We start from the raw sequence: 16,189 nt of genomic DNA, 5'->3' as shown, positions 1-16,189 counted from the left end.
CTCCCCACCCGCCCCCTTCCCCCCTGCCCTCCCCTTCTCCCTCGCCTGCTCCCTTCTCACCCACCCGCTCACTCTCCCCCGCCCGCCCGCACCCTTCCCTCCCCCCGCCCGCTCCCTCTCCCCCCCACCCGCCCCCTCTCCCCGGCCCACCCGACCCCTCTCCCTCGCCGACCCGACCCCTCTCCCTTTCCCTCTCCCCCCACCTGCCCCCTTTCCCTCTCCCCCTCACCCGCCCCTTCTCCCTCCCCATCTGCACCCTCTCCCCGCCACCCTCTCACGCTCCTCCACTCTCCCCCGCCCCCTCTCCCCCACCACCTGCCCGCCCCCTCTACCCCCTCACCCGCCCCCTCTCCCCCACCAGCTGCTCTCCCCCCACACCCTCCCCCCCCCCAACCGGCCCGCTTCCTCTCCCCCCACCCACTCTCCCTCCCGCTCCTTCTCCCCCACCCACCCGTTCCCTCTGTCCCCCACCCACCCCCCACCCCCTCTCTCCCCCACCCGCCCACACCCTCTCTCCCCCACCCACCCACTCCCAATCTCCCCCCTACCCACCGACTCTGCCCCCCACTTGAATGGCACCCCATCCACCATATTAAAAATTCACTCCCTGCCACAGCAGCAGCGTGTACAATCTACAAGATGCACAGCAGGAAGTCACCAAGGCTCCTTCAACAGCACCTTTGAAACCTGCAATCCCTATCACCTAGAAGGACAAGGGCAGCAGATGCATGGGAACACCACCACCTGCAAGTTCCTCACCATCCTGACTTGGAATTATGTCACTGTTCCTTCACTGTTGCTGGGTCAAAATCCTGGAACTCCCTTCCTAACATCAGTTCGTGTGTACCTACAATACATGGAATGCAGCAGCTCAAGATGGTAACTCATCACCACCTTCATAAGTGCAATTAGGATTGGGCAATAAATGCTGTCCTAGCCAGCCACAACCATGAATGCATATATAAAAAAATTGGGGTATGGGGGAAACTATAGGGACTGCGACTAATTCGGTTGCTATACCAAAGGGCTGGCACAGGCACAATGGGTTGAATGGCCTGCTTCTGTGCTGTATCATTTTACTGTGGTCAGAGAGTGGAGTTCAACATGTGCAGGGATGTCAGGTCAGGTAGGTTTTTTTTGGCATTTTGTAAGCATTTTCAGATGCAGCGATAATTTTTTTGTAAAGAGTTCTGGCCTGTTAGAGATTAAATAAACCACTAATGAGGATTATAAACCAAATGTTAATTTAGAGCTTGCTCTAAATCTATTAGTTTTCTAACTTTTGCCAGTTCTCATGAAAGGTCACAGACCTGGAAACGTTAACTCGCCACAGATTCTGCCATCACCTGCTGTGTATTCCCAGCATTTTCTGTATTTGTTGTAGATTTCCAGATTCCGCATTATTCCATTAATAAAAATTTGAAGAGAAATTGCAACTCATGATTTCTATGCCAATTCTCTTGATTTTTAGGAGTTTTTCTTTTGATTTATGAGAGGGTTCGAGCGGCATGACTCAAATTCAATTTTAATATTTCGTTATTTGTCGCAATCCCTTCCCTTAAGTGGTGGAGACAGAAGCTTCCAGCAATCCTCGGGCTGAACTACAAGTCCCAGAATACCTGCTGGCTTCTCAATGATGTCACATTCGCTGGTAGGAGCTTGACTTCCGGTTGGTATTGGTCGCCTTCTCAACATGGAGGCCGTGCCGCGGATGCCGATGATCTGGCTCGACTTGAAGGAAGCCGGGGAGTTTCCTTTCGCCAGCGCCGTCCGACAGGTAAATAACAACGACTAAGAATGGGGTGAACGGCGAGAACGTACTCGGTATTCTCCATCTCAGTCTCATTGTTTTGAACACTAGTAAGGCCAGGGAGTTCAAATTGGCAGGGAGGGAGGAGGCTTGTGTCACTCGGGCCTCCAAGAATATTTTTGCTGAATCCCAGTGACTCCCAGCAATCTGACTCAGGCCCTGTTTCACTGTTGCTGCCCTTCAGCACAACTCTTGATATTTTACAAACAATCATTTTTCTATGTGTATGTTCCACCTTTCAGACATCATTTTAAAGTTTTAAAATTTTTGTTTTACAAATTGAGATGTTGTCCCTTTTTTCGTCTTATCATTCTGTAGCCATTGACTTCATTCCTCTTCCTGGCAACTGTCTGAGGCTGAACCAGCCCATTTGTAACTTTAGTGTTATACTCGACCCGTGATAGGCTTCCGACCGCATCCACACCATCACACTATGGGTAGTGTGTCAGCTGTGGCTCAGTTCGTAGCAACACGAGTCAGAAGGGTGTTGGTCCAAATCTCACTCCAGGACTTGAACAGAAAAATCAAGGCTGCAGTACAGTACTAAGGGAGGTGTAGCCTTTTGGATGCGACATTAAATTGAGGCCCAGTCTGCCCTCTCTGGATTCAATGGCTCTTTTTTGTTTATTCTTTTATGGGATGTAGGTGTCACTGGCAAGGCCAACATTTGGTGATGGTGAGTTGCCTTCTTGATCAGCTGCAGTCCATGTGGTGTAAGTACAGCCACATTGCTGTTAGGAAGAGAATTCCAGGATTTTGATCCAGCGAAGGATGCAGTGAAGGAATGGTGATATAGTTCCAAGTCAGGATATGATGTGTGGCTTGGAGGGGAGCTTGCAAGCAGTGGTGTTACTATGTGTCTGCTGCCCTTGTCTTAGGTGGTAGCGGTTGTGGGTTTGAAGGTGCTGTCAGAGGAGCCTTCTTGAGTTGCTGAGTGCATCTTATATATAGAACACACTGCTGCCATTGTGCATTGGTGGATGGGTACCAATCATACGGACTGCTTTATTCTGGATGGTGTCATGCTGCTCAAGTGTTGTTGGCACCGCACTTGTCCAGGCAAGTGAAGAGTATGCCATCACATTCCTGACGTGCCTTGTAGATTTGGCCAGGCTTTGGGGAGTCAGGAGGTGAGATACTCACCTCAAAATTCCTGGTGTCTCACCTGCTCTTATAGTCACAATATTTATAGTGCTGGTCTAGTTCAATTTCTGGTCACTGGTAACCCCTGGGATGTTAATGCTGGTGGATTCCATGATGGTAATGCCAGTGAATGTCACGGGGAGATGGTTAGATTCTCTCTTGTTGAAGATGGTCATTGCCTGGCACTTGTGCGGTGCAAATGTTACTCGCCATTTATAGCCCAAGCCTGAATGTTGTCCAGGTCTTGTTGCATGCGGACCCGGGCTGCTTCAGTATTTGAGGAGTTGTGAATGGTGCCGAACATTGTGCAATCATCAGCGAACACCCTCACTTCTGACCTTATGATGGAGGAAAGGTCATTGATGAAGTAGCTGAGGATGGTTGGGCCTAGGACACTACCCTGAGGAACTCCTGTAGTGATGTCCTTGGACTGAGATCATTGCCTTCCAACAACTGCAGCCTTCTTCCTTTGCCCTAGGTATGAGTCCAACCATGGTACTACCATTGATCATGGCATATAAGTCAACTCCTCGTATAAGACTACCCCATTTTCTCTGTGCCAAAATGCGTGTTTAGGCCTATACATGGCATATAAGTCAGCCTTCTCCCCTTTTCTGGTAAGAAGTTTCCTCAGTCCACCTGGATTATACCAATTTCAAAAGCATTCTTGTTTTAAAAATGTTGAACTGCTCTTTAATTGTATGAATTCAATCATACAATGGGGAAACATTGTTGAACTTTATAGTTAAATGAAAAAATATCTAAAACTTTAAAAGTAATCATTTATTGAAGCCATGTTGTGAATTTACAATAAAATATATGCTAAATTTTTCCTCCCAGTTATTAACATTTTTCTCACTGTTTTATGTGACCTGTTTAAAAAAAAAATTCAATGGACAAAGCTCCAGATCGATGGTTCAATATGTTGTTTTTCTATTAACAGATTATAATAGAGAGGGAGGGAAAAGCTGGAATTTTACCATAGAATTTTAGATATATATATGTTCGGTTCATCTCTCGTTTCCTTTGCTGGGTGCAGATAGACGTACGGAAAGTACTTAATTTTATTTCTGCACGAATATCTATTGCAAGGTGCCAGAACAAACTGGATTTATTAAATAAAATATTGAAAATATTCCTCCTCTCTAAAAAGTGTTGAGTTTGGCGTTGCCATCTTTCCAAGTGTGTGGTGCACAATTTTTCCGTGCCTCCCAAAGGAGACGAGTCCAAGCATTTACCTTCCTTTTGCTGCTTGGCTTGATACGTTTAACACTTGGCGTATTAGTTGACTCCTATTTTTGAAAGGACTATTTGAAGCTTCAACAGTCAACTTGATCCATGGTATTTTGAAGAAGAGCAGGGATGTTCTCCCAGGTGTTCTAATGAATGTTTATTCCTTGATCACATTACTATTGTGGGTGCTTGCTGTGTGCAAATTGGCTGTAAGGTTTCCCACACCGCAACAGAGATTACACTTCAAAAATACTGAATTGGCTGTGAAAGGCGCTGCGAAGGCAATTTTTCAAATTCTGGCCTTTGAGCATCCCTCGTTTTAATTGCTTCACATTATTGGCCATGCCTTCAGCTGACAAGGCCATAAAGTCTAGAATTCCTTCCCTAAATCTCTCTGCCTCACTAGCTTGCTTTCCTCCTTTAAGATGCTTCTCAAAACCTATTTGACTAAGCTTATGTTCACCTGCCCTAATATCATCTTATGTGGTTGGTTTTTTATTCATTCATGGGATGTGGGCTTCGCTGGCTGGGCCAGCATTTATTGCCTATCCCTAATTGCCCTTGAGAAGGTGGTGGTGTGCTGCCTTCTTGAAGTGTTGGTACACCCACAGTGCTATTAGGGAGGGAGTTCCAGGATTTTGACACAGCGGTGTCAAATTTGGTTTCATAATACTCCTGTGAAGTACTTTGGGATGTTTTACTCTTATAAAGGTGCTATATACATAGAATGTATATATCCTCTGTACATTTGTATTCTATATTCTCTCTCTCTCTCTATGTATATATAATTTTAGATATATATTTTCCAGTTGTTAAATTTTGGACAATGTGCTTTTCAATTAGTTTAATTTTGTTTTCTTATTTATTTTCAATAAGTCTCAAATGTAATTTTTCTACTTGCCAAATTCCAGATTTTGGCTTGGATTTGGAGTGAATTTGTTAGGAAATGTTGAATTTAAAACTGATTTTGTTATCAACCCATAAACTCTATTTTGAGAAGCTAAGCTATTAATTTGGTCCTGTGTATACCCAAAGCTAACTTTAATAACAGATTTAGTCACATATGAAGATAAGAATTAAGAGCAGGAGTAGGTTACTTGGCCCCTTGAGCCTGCTCTGCCATTCATTAAGATCATGGCTGAACTGATTGTAACCTACTCCACATTCCTACCTACCCCTGATAACCTTTCCACCCCCTTGTTAAGCAATAACCTATCCAGCACTGCCTTAAAAATATTCAAAGACTGCTTCCACTGCCTTTTGAGGAAGAGAGTTCCGAAGACTCATGACCCTCTGAGAGAAAAAAATTCTTCTCATTTTGTCTTAAATGAGCGACCCCTTATTTTTAAAAAGTGACCCCTAGTTCTAGATTCTCTCACAAGAGGCATCATCCCTTCCACATCTACACTGTCAAGACCCCTCAGGATCTTAAAAGATCTCAATCAGGTCACTTCTTACTCTTCTAAACTCCAGTGGACACAAGCTTAAGCTGTCCAACCTTTCCTCATAAGGCAACCTACCCATTCTGAGTATTATTCAAGTAAACCTTTTAAATGCGTTAGAAGCAGTTCAATCTTTCCTTAAATGAGACCAATACTGTACTATACTGGTATCACCAGTGCCTGAATAACTGAAGCATGACCTCCTACTTGATTACAAATTGTATTGGTTCTCTCTCTGCTGAGGTACAGCTCTCACTACATTCAAGTCTTACTTGGCTTAAATAGCCAAGTGGTTGTGGTACTGGGCTTGTAACCCCAGGATCAAGAGTTCAAATCTCACAATGGCAAACTATGAAACAATGTAACTTCATCTGAATAGGAACAGATGGAAACGTGTTTGTACTTGAAAGAGTTACATTCAAGTCTTCTGTCATACTCGTCAAAAACCCACCCTTCGCTCTTCTGTCCTCCTAAACTACCACTCCATCTCCAACCCCCCCTTTCCTCTTCTTTGCCTTTGAGCGTGTTGCCTCCCAGACCCATGCCTATCTTTCCCAGAACAGCGTGTCACATTTGAATTGTAATCAATTCCCTCTTGCAATAAACAATAACATTCTGTTAGCTTTCCTAATTACTTGCGGTACCTGCATACTAGCCTTTTGTGATCATTGTGTGTGGACACCCAGATCCCTCTGAACCTCCGATCTCTGCAATCTCTTTCAATTTATCTGAAATGACAGTTTAGAACTTGGTCAGAACTAGGGTCTGCCTTAATAATAATAAAAACAAAAAAACTGCAGATGCTGGAAATCCAAAACAAAAACAGAATTACCTGGAAAAACTCAGCAGGTCTGGCAGCATCAGCGGAGAAGAAAAGAGTTCAACTCTTTTCTTCTCCGCCGGTGCTGCCAGACCTGCTGAGTTTTTCCAGGTAATTCTGTTTTTGTCTAGGGTCTGCCTTGTCTGGTAGAGGTTCTATAACCTAATGTGTAAACCTGTCTTCTCTCCTTATGGATGTTGCCAGTCCTGTAGCATTTCCAGTATATCCAATTACTAAGGAGTTGAAAAAGCATTGGCACTTAAAAGACTGCCAATTAACAGCTTATTATAGATTAGACATAATTTCAGATAATTACTGAATATTTCATTGTTTCATGATATCTACACCCCCCCCCCCCCCCCCCCCCCCCCCCCACTTCCAATCTCCATGCAGACACACATACCCTTGTGTCAATGGAACCAGACTACAGACATCAACAATTTCCAGTTCCCTGGCCCCAACCGCTTCCTCTTCACCATGGACGTCCAATCCCTCTACACCTCCATCCCCCACCAGGATGGTCTGAGGGCCCTTAGCTTCTTCCTCGAACAGAGGCCCGAACAATCCCCATCCACCACTACTCTCCTCCGTCTGGCTGAACTTGTTCTCACACTGAACAATTTCTCCTTCAACTCCTCTCACTTCCTCCAAATAAAAGGTGTGGCTATGGGTCCCCGCATGGGCCCCAGCTATGCCTGTCTCTTTATGGGGTATGTGGAACATTCCTTGTTCCAGTCCTACTCCGGCCCCCTTCCACAACTCTTTCTCTGGTACATCGATGATTACATCGGTGCTGCTTCATGCTCTCCTCGGGACTTGGAAAAATGTATTAATTTTGCTTCCAATCTCCACCCCTCCATCATTTTCACGTGGTCCATCTCTGACACTTCCCTTCCCTTCCTTGACCTCTCTGTCTCAATCTCTGGTGATAGACTGTCCACCAATATCCATTATAAGCCTACCGACTCCCACAGCTACCTCAAATACAGCTCCTCACACCCTGCTTCCTGTAAGGACTCCATCCCATTCTCTCAGTTCCTTCGCCTCCATCGCATCTGTTCCAATGATGCTACCTTCAAAAACAGTTCTTCTGACATGTCCTCCTTCTTCCTTAACCGAGGTTTTCCACCCATGGTTGTTGACAGGGCCCTCAACTGTGTCCGCCCCATCTCCTGCACATCCGCCCTCACGCCTTCTCCTCCCTCCCAGAAACATGATAGGGTCCCCCCTGTCCTCACTTATCACCCCAGCAGCCTCTGAATTCAAAGGATCATCCTCCGCCAATTCCGCCAACTCCAGCATGATGCCACCACCAAACACATCTCCACTCCCCCGGCGTAATTCCGTAGGGATCGTTCCCTCCGGGACACCCTGCTCCCAATGCGGTCTCCTCTACATTGGAGAGACCAACCGTAAACTGGGCGACTGCTTTGCAGAAGAACTGAAGTCTTTCTGCAAGAATGACCCAAACCTCCCTGTCGCTTGCCATTTTAACACTCCACCCTGCTCTCTTGCCCACATGTCTGTCCTTGGCTTGCTGCATTGTTCCAGTGAAGTCCAACGCAAACTGGAGGAACAGCACCTCATCTTCCGACTAGGCACTTTACAGCCTTCCAGACTGAATATTGAATTCAACAACTTTAGGTCTTGAACTGCCTCCTCCATCCCCACCCCCTTTCTGTTTCTTCCCCCTTCCTTTTGTTTTTTCCAATAAATTATATAGATTTTTCTTTTCTCACCTATTTCCATTAGTTTTAAATATTTTTAAATCTTCCCACCCCCCCACCCTCACTAGACCTATACCTTGAGTGCCCTACCATCCATTCTTAATTAGCACATTCGTTTAGATAATATCACCAACTTCAACACCTATGTGTTCTTTTGTCTGTGACATCTTTTGATGATCTGCTTCTATCACTGCTTGCTTGTCCCTACAACCACACCACCCACCTCCACTTCTCTCCCCCTACCCAACCCCGCCCCCCCTCCCCCACCCACACACACACACACACACACACACACACACACACACACACACACACACACAAACACACCTCTTAAACCAGCTTATATTTCACCCCTTTCTTGGATTCACCTAGTTCTGTTGAAGGGTCATGAGGACTCAAAACGTCAACTCTTCTCCGCTGATGCTGCCAGACCTGCTGAGTTTTTCCAGGTAATTCTGTTTTTGTTTTGGATTTCCAGCATCCGCAGTTTTTTGTTTTTATTACAGACATTGTATGCCTGATTTGTATTTTAGTCAGAATTGGGCCAGGGGCTTGACAATGACACTGAATCTCTCCTGATTAATGTAGGCTAGAATGTGGTAAAGAAGCAATTGCCTTTACTGCCGCTGTATGGCCTTCATCTTTACTGCCTAAATTCCAAAGAATGTAGACTTGAATGCTTATGGCAGAGAACTGCTTTATCCATTTATCGCCACCTGTTCAGCTAGCTCTGTTGCTTTCTTCCTTTCCAAGCCCACTGGGCTAAATTTCCAACGAGGCCTGTTCGAGCCTCAAACTTTCATCTTTCTGTAGCTTCTTTCTGATCTCCCCTTGTGACCTTTCTGAGTTCATCTTGTCCCTGAGACCCACTTTCTGCTTCCTTGATTCTATTCCCACCAAACTGCTGGCCACTTATCTTTATTTTCTTGGACCACTCTTCCTGGTCCACATGTTAACCAATATTGTCAATGGTTCTCTCTGCTGAGGTGCAGCTATCCCTACGTTCAAGTCTCCTGTCACACTCCTCTTCTCAAAAAACCTACCCTTCGCTCTTCTGTCCTTGTAAACTACCATTCCATCTCCAACCTCCTTTTCCTCTACGTTGCCTTTGAACATATTGCCTCCCAGACCCATGCAGACCTTTCCCAGAACTGCGTGTCACATTTGAATCATTGTTACCTGATGTCCTGCACGGACTTACCCATAGCTCCCTTCTATTTCTCACCTACATGCTGCTTTTTGGTGACATCATCCAAAATCGCAAAGTCAGGTTACATGTGCACTGAAAACTCCTAGCTCTATGTCATCAGCACCTCTCTTGACCCCACTACTGTCTCTAAATTGTCCATCAATATCAAAATGACCTTATGACATCCCGTACTGGATGAGTATAAATTTAATCCAAATAAATAGAGGAAAGCCTGGAGCCAAGTACCACCAAGAAGTCCATTCCCTAACCACTGATTCCATCCCTCTCCCTGGGAACTGTCTAAGGTTGAAGCAGATTTTCACAACCTTCATGTCATTTTTGACACTGAGATGAACTTTAGTGCCGTAACCAAGACTGTCCACTTCCACCTCCATAACATCACTTGACTTTTCCCTACCTCAGCTCATCTGCTGAAACCATGCCTTTGTTACCTTTAGACTTGATAATTCCAATGATCTCCTTGATGGGCATCCATCTTTTACCTTTCATAAACTTGAGGCCATTCAAAACTTGTTGCCCATGACCAAATTCACCCACCACCTCTGTGCTCATTGACTAGCTTCCAGTCCAGTAAAGCTTCAGTTATAAAATTCCTACCCTTGTTTTCAAATTCCTTCATGGTTTTGCCCTTCCCTATCTCTAACTTGCTATAAACTTCCAGGATTCTGAGATCTCTGCTCTTCTCCATTTCTGGCCTCTTGTACATCTGCTATTTAATAGCTCTGCGTTTTCACTGCTTTGCCCCTAAGTTCCGGAATTCTCTTCATCAATGGATTCCCTCTTAACCTTTCTTTCCTCCTTAAGGGAAGTACTTAAAACCTACATCCTTGACCAAGCTTTTGGTCATCTGTCCTAATATCCCCATGTGTAACTCCCATGTCACATTTTGCTGAACACTTCTGTGAAGTATAATGGACTTTTTACTATGTTAGAAGTGTATCTAAGTGAAAGTAGTTGGTAAAAAGGAAAAAAAAGGGAAGGAATCTTGCCCCTGATGGTTTTGCAGTATTTCTATCGCAAGTGCACGTGTGCTAGTGTTGGAAGAGGAAAGGATTTGTTTGGCTGTTTCCTACTTCCTGTGACTCCCTGCACCCTAGAGTGCAATAGCCTGTTGCCTGCTATTGCCCTGCCCTGTAGTGAGAGTTTAATGAAAGTATTGTAGGCTGCTGATGCTTGATAAGGGATTCAAGCATAAAAAATAATTTAATGACTGATTTCGGTGTTTTACTGCTAGATTTTTCGAAACTGCAGACTTCTCCACAATATATTTAATACATGAATGAAAATGTAATTTTGTGCAGATTTAACCTTTTCTGATCTTTAGAATCATATGATGGTCACGGCACAGAGGAGTAGTCTAATGGTACTTCATATCTTTGTTATGCAATTGCCTTCATCTGTAAACTTATTTCAACTGGTTTAAAACAGTTTTAGTTTAATAAGGTGGTGTTGATGGCTTGTGTGCAGTATTCCTGTCACTGCTATTTGACACCTTAAAGGCAGCAAACTCTTTCCCTCCCCAGTGTCTCGCTCCTGAATTGTCATTTGTCCCAGGAGTTTGTCAGAGTGAATGCAGAATACAGGCTGAGATTTTAATTTATTCAAAAGCCATCAAGTGCACAGTTAAATTTGTGCCCACTGTCTCTATTGTTTTGGCTTACCAAAGAGCTTTTCTTCCTAAAAATATACTTTATGCATAACAATTATAATAGTACATTATGTAGTATCAACTTTGACAGGTCATGTCAAGGTGCAAATAAAATCAGTTTTTTCCAATACTGTATGTTACTCACTACATTTATAACCACAATTAATATTTATAAGGTTTATCTCCTGAGATGAAGAGAAATTACTTCACCCAGAGAGTGGTGAGCCTGTGGAATTTGCTACCACAGAAAGTAGTTGAGGCCAAAACATTGTATGTTTTCAAGAAGTTAGATATAGCTCTTGGGGCGATAGGAATCAAAGGATGTGGGGAGAAAGTGGGAGCAGTTGGATGATCAGCCATGATCTTGATGTATGGCGGAGCAGGCTCAAAGTGCCGAATGGCCTACTCCTATTTTCTATGTTTCTATTACATGTCAGACATATAGCCTGAGGGGTTTTATCCAGTTTCCAGTCCCTCAATGTACTAATGGCTAAAAGGCCTCAGATGATGGTCTTTTCCTGCTGCGCCTTTACAGCAGTTGCACTGCACATAGAAGGATTCAAAATACCCAGGGCAGTGGACGAATTTGCCCTCAAAAACCCCCAAAAACCCCATGAAAAATAAATGATGGGGGTGATGAATGAGAAAAAATTTCCTGTACGTGGAAGAGACAGAATCTGTGAGGAGTTGCTGCTCCAATCGCAAATTCTCTGTCCCGTGCTGCTCCAGTTCCTCCAATCACAGGTTCCCTCTTTTCCCACTCTTGCTGCCCCTCAAAAGACAGAATCTATGATTGGAGGAGCATAAGGGTGGGAAAGAGGGAACCTGTGATTGGAGGATCCGGAGTAGTTATTTTGGCTGGTCCCACTGCTGCCATCACCTGACACTTAGAGGAGGCTTTTTGATGGTATTATGATCCCCAGCTGAGGTTACCACTGGACGCACCTGGTCCCAGGGTGGAACCCAGCTTGATGGATCCTAACTTCTAATTTTGTTTAGATACTTAGAAACATAGAAAATAGGAGCCAGAGTAGGCCATTTGGCCTTTCGAGCCTGCTCTGCCATTCATTATGATCATGGCTGATCATCCAACTCAATAGCCTGCTCCCGCTTTCTCCCCATATCCTTTGATCCCTTTCGCCCCAAGAGCTATATCTAACGCCTTCTTGAAAACATATTTTGATCTCAACTATTTTCTGTGGTAGTGAATTCCACAGGCTCAGCACTCTGGATGAAGAAATTTCCCCTCATCTCAGTACTAAATGGTCTACCCAGTATCCTCAGATTGTGACCTCTGGCACTGGACGCCCCCCACTGTTGGGAACATCCTTCCTGCATCTACCCTGTCTAGTCCTGTTAGAATTTTATAGGCTTCTATGAGACCCCCCCACCCCCCTCATTTTTCTGAACTCCAGTGAATATAATCCTAACCGATTCAATCTCTCCTCATATGTCAGTCTCGCCACCCCAGGAATCAGTCTGGTAAACTTTTGCTGCATTCCCTCTATAACAAGAACATCCTTCCTCAGATAAGGAGACCAAAACTGCACACAATATTCCAAGTGTGGTCTCACCAAGGCCCTGTATAGTAGCAGCAAAACATCCCTGCTCCTGTACTCCAAATCCTCTCGCTATGAAGACCAACATACCATTTGCTGCCTTTAATGCCTGATGCACCTGCATGCTTACCTTCAGCGACTGGTGTACAGGGACACCCAGGTCTTGTTGCACATTCCCCTCTCTCGATTTATAGCAATTCAGGTAATCTGCCTTCCTGTTTTGCTGCCAAAGTGGATAACCTCACACTTATCCATATGATATTGCATCTGCCATGCAGTTATTTGCCCACTCACTCAGCTTGTCCAGATCACATTGAAGCATTTCTGCATCCTCCTCACAGCTCACCCTCCCACCCAGCTTTGTGTCATCTGCAAATTTGGAGAGATTACATTTAGTTCCCTCTTCTAAATCATTAATATATATTGTGAATATCTGGGGCCCCAGCATTGATCCCTGTGTTACCCCTCTAGTCACTGCCTGCCATTCGGAAAAAGACCCATTTATTCCTACTCTTTATTTCCTGTCTGCCAACCAGTTTTCTATCTGTCTCAATACACTACAACCAATCCTATGCGCTTTAATTTTACATGCTAATCTCTTATGTGGGACTTTGTAGAATGCCTTCTGAAAGTCCAAATAAACTACATCCACTGGTTCTCCCTCATCAACTTTACTAGTTACATTCTCGAAAAATTCCTGTAGATTTGTCAAGCATGATTTCCCTTTCATAAATCCATGCTGACTCTGTCCGATTCTGCCACTGCTTTTCAGCTATTAAATCTTTTATAATGGACTCTAGAATTTTCCCCACTACCGACGTCAGCCTGACTGGTCTGCAATTCCCTGTTTTCACTCTATCTCCCTTATTAAATAGTGGGGTTACATAAGCTACCCTCCAATCTGTAGGAACTGTTCCAAAGTTTATAGAATCTCAGAATTTGACCACCAATGCATCCACTATTTCTAGGGCCACTTCCTTAAGTACTCTGAGATGTAGATTATCAGGACCTGGGGATTTATTGGCCTTCAATCCTATCAATTTCTCCAACACCATTTCCCTACTAATACTGATTTTTTTCAGTTCCTCCCTCTTACTAAACCCTGTGTTCCCCGACATTTCTGGTATGTTATTTGTGTCCTCCTTTGTGAAGACAGAGCCAAAGTATGTACTTAGTTGGTCAGCCATTTCTTTGTTCCCCATTATAAATTCCCCTGTTTCTGACTAAGGGACTTACATTTGTCTTCACCAGTGTTTTTCTCTTCACATACCTATAGAAACTTTTACAGTCAGTTTTTATGTTCCCCGCAAGCTTACTCATGTACTCTATTTTCCCCTTCTTAATCCTTGGTCCTCTTTTGCTGAATTCTAAAGTGCTCCCGATCCTCAGGTCTGTTGTTTTTCTGGCCAATTTGTATGCCTCTTCCTTGCATCTAATACTATCACTAATTTCCCTTGTAAGCCATGGTTTGGCCACCTTTCCTATTTTACTTTTGCGTCAGATAGGAATAAACAATTGTTGCAGTTCACCCATGTGTTCTTTGAACGTTTGCTATTGCCTGTCCACCATCATCCCTTTAAGTAATGTTTCCCAATCCATCATAGCCAACTCACGCCTCACACCATTGTGGTTTCCTTTATTAAGATTCAGGACCCAAATCTCCCTACAGCAAAAATTCATCCCTAGGAAGAAGAAGCATACAAAAGGGAGGACGAGGCAACCATGGCTGACAAGGGAAGTCAAGTACAGCATAAAAGCTAAAGAGAAAGCATGCAATGTGGCGAAGAGCAGTGGGAAACCAGGGGATTGGGAAGCCTACAAAGACCAACAGAGGACAACTAAAAAAAATGAGGGAGAAGATTAAATATGAGGGTAAACTAGCCAGTAATATAAAAGAAGATTGCAAGAGTTTTTTTAGATATATAAAGGGTAAGAGAGAGGCAAAAGTGGACATTGGGCCGCTGGAAAATGACGCTGGAGAAGTAGTAGTGGGGAACAAAGAAATGGCGAAGGAACTGAATAGGTACTTTGCGTCAGTCTTCACAGTGGAAGACACGAGTGACATCCCCAAAGTGCAAGAGAGTCGGGGGTCAGATTTGAGTATGGTGGCCATTACCAAGGAGCAGGTGCTAGGAAAACTGAAAGGTCTGAAGGTAGATAAATCACCTGGACCAGATGGATTACAGCCCAGAGTTCTGAAGGAGATACCTGAAGAGTTAGTGGAGGCGTTAGTGGTGATCTTTCAGGAATCACTGGAGTCAGGGAGGTCCCAAAGGACTGGAAAATCGCTAATGTAACCCCGCTGTTTAAGAAGGGAGTGAGGCAAGAGACGGGAAATTACAGGCCGATTAGCCTGACCTCGGTTGTTGGTAAGATTTTAAGAGTCCATTATTAAGGATGAGATTTCAGAATACTTGGAAGTGCATGGTAAAATCGGGCAAAGTCAGCATGGTTTCATCAAGGGGAGGTCATGCCTGACAAATCTGTTAGAATTCTTTGAGGAGGTAACGAGTAGGTTAGACAAAGGAGAGCCAATGGTTGTTATCTACTTGGACTTCCAGAAGGCCTTTGACAAGGTGCCGCACAGGAGGCTGCTCAGTAAGATAAGAGCCCATGGTGTTAGAGGCAAGGTACTAACATGGCTGTCTGGCAGGAGGCAGAGAGTGGGGATAAGGGGGTCCTTCTCCGGATGGCGGCCGGTGACTAGTGGAGTTCCACAGGGGTCAGTGTTGGGACCACAACTTTTCACTTTATACTTTAATGATCTAGATGAAGGAACTGAGGGCATCCTGGTTGAGTTTGCAGATGATACAAAGATAGATGGAGGGACTGTTAGTATTGAGGCGGGGAGGCTGCAGACTCCAGTGATTCCTGCAGAAGGATTTGGACAGGTTAGGAGAATGGGCAAAGAAGTGGCAGATGGAATACAACGTGAGGAAGTGTGAGGTCATGCACTTTGGTTGGAAGAATAGAGGCATAGACTATTTTCTAAATGGGGAGAGAATTCAGAAATCTGGAGTGCAACGGGACTTGGGAGTTCTAGTCTAGGATTCTCTTAAGGTTAACTTGCAGGTTGAGTCGGTAGTTAGGAAGGCAAATGCAATGTTGGCATTTATTTCGAGAGGACTAGAATATAATGTGCTGCTGAGGCTTTATAAGGCTCTGGTCAGACCACATTTAGAATATTGTGAGCAGTTTTGGGCCCCGTATCTCAGGAAGGATGTGCTGGCCCTGGAGAGGGTCCAGAGGAGGTTCATGAGAACGATCCCAGGAATGAAAGGCTTAACATATGAGGAATGTTTGAAGACTCTGGGTCTGTACTCGATGGAGTTTAGAAGGGGGATCTGATTGAAACTTCCAGAATACTGAAAGGCCTGGATAGAGTGGACGTGGGGAAGATGTTTCCATTAGTAGGAGAGACCAGGATCCGAGGGCACAGTCTCAGAGTAAAGGGAAGACCTTTTAGAACAGAGATGAGGAGAAACTTCTTTAGCCACAGAGTGGTGAATGTATGGAATTTATTGCCACAGAAGGCTGTGGAGGCCAGGTCATTGAGTGTATTTAAGACCGAGATAGGTTCTTGATTGGTAAGGGGAT

General features: G+C 44.5%; 1 protein-coding gene across 2 annotated transcripts in view; it reads left to right on the top strand.

Moving 5' to 3' along the window:
- Window positions 1–1,651: 1,651 nt before the first annotated feature.
- The window catches only part of ptpn23a (protein tyrosine phosphatase, non-receptor type 23, a), a 139,772-nt gene continuing 125,234 nt past the window's right edge, over window positions 1,652–16,189 (top strand). The window contains exon 1 of one of the 2 annotated variants that reach the window (XM_041189708.1): window positions 1,652–1,777. In XM_041189708.1, the coding sequence (XP_041045642.1) occupies window positions 1,694–1,777 (84 nt within the window). In that variant the 5' untranslated portion in view covers window positions 1,652–1,693. The remainder of the gene's footprint in view (window positions 1,778–16,189) is intronic. The other variant, XM_041189709.1, reaches the window with a different exon arrangement.

This window comes from Carcharodon carcharias, chromosome 6, assembly GCF_017639515.1.
Source record: "Carcharodon carcharias isolate sCarCar2 chromosome 6, sCarCar2.pri, whole genome shotgun sequence".
Classification (NCBI taxonomy): domain Eukaryota; kingdom Metazoa; phylum Chordata; class Chondrichthyes; order Lamniformes; family Lamnidae; genus Carcharodon; species Carcharodon carcharias.
The sequence above is the reverse complement of the archived record's forward strand: the minus strand, read 5'-3'. Positions and strand labels throughout refer to the sequence as shown.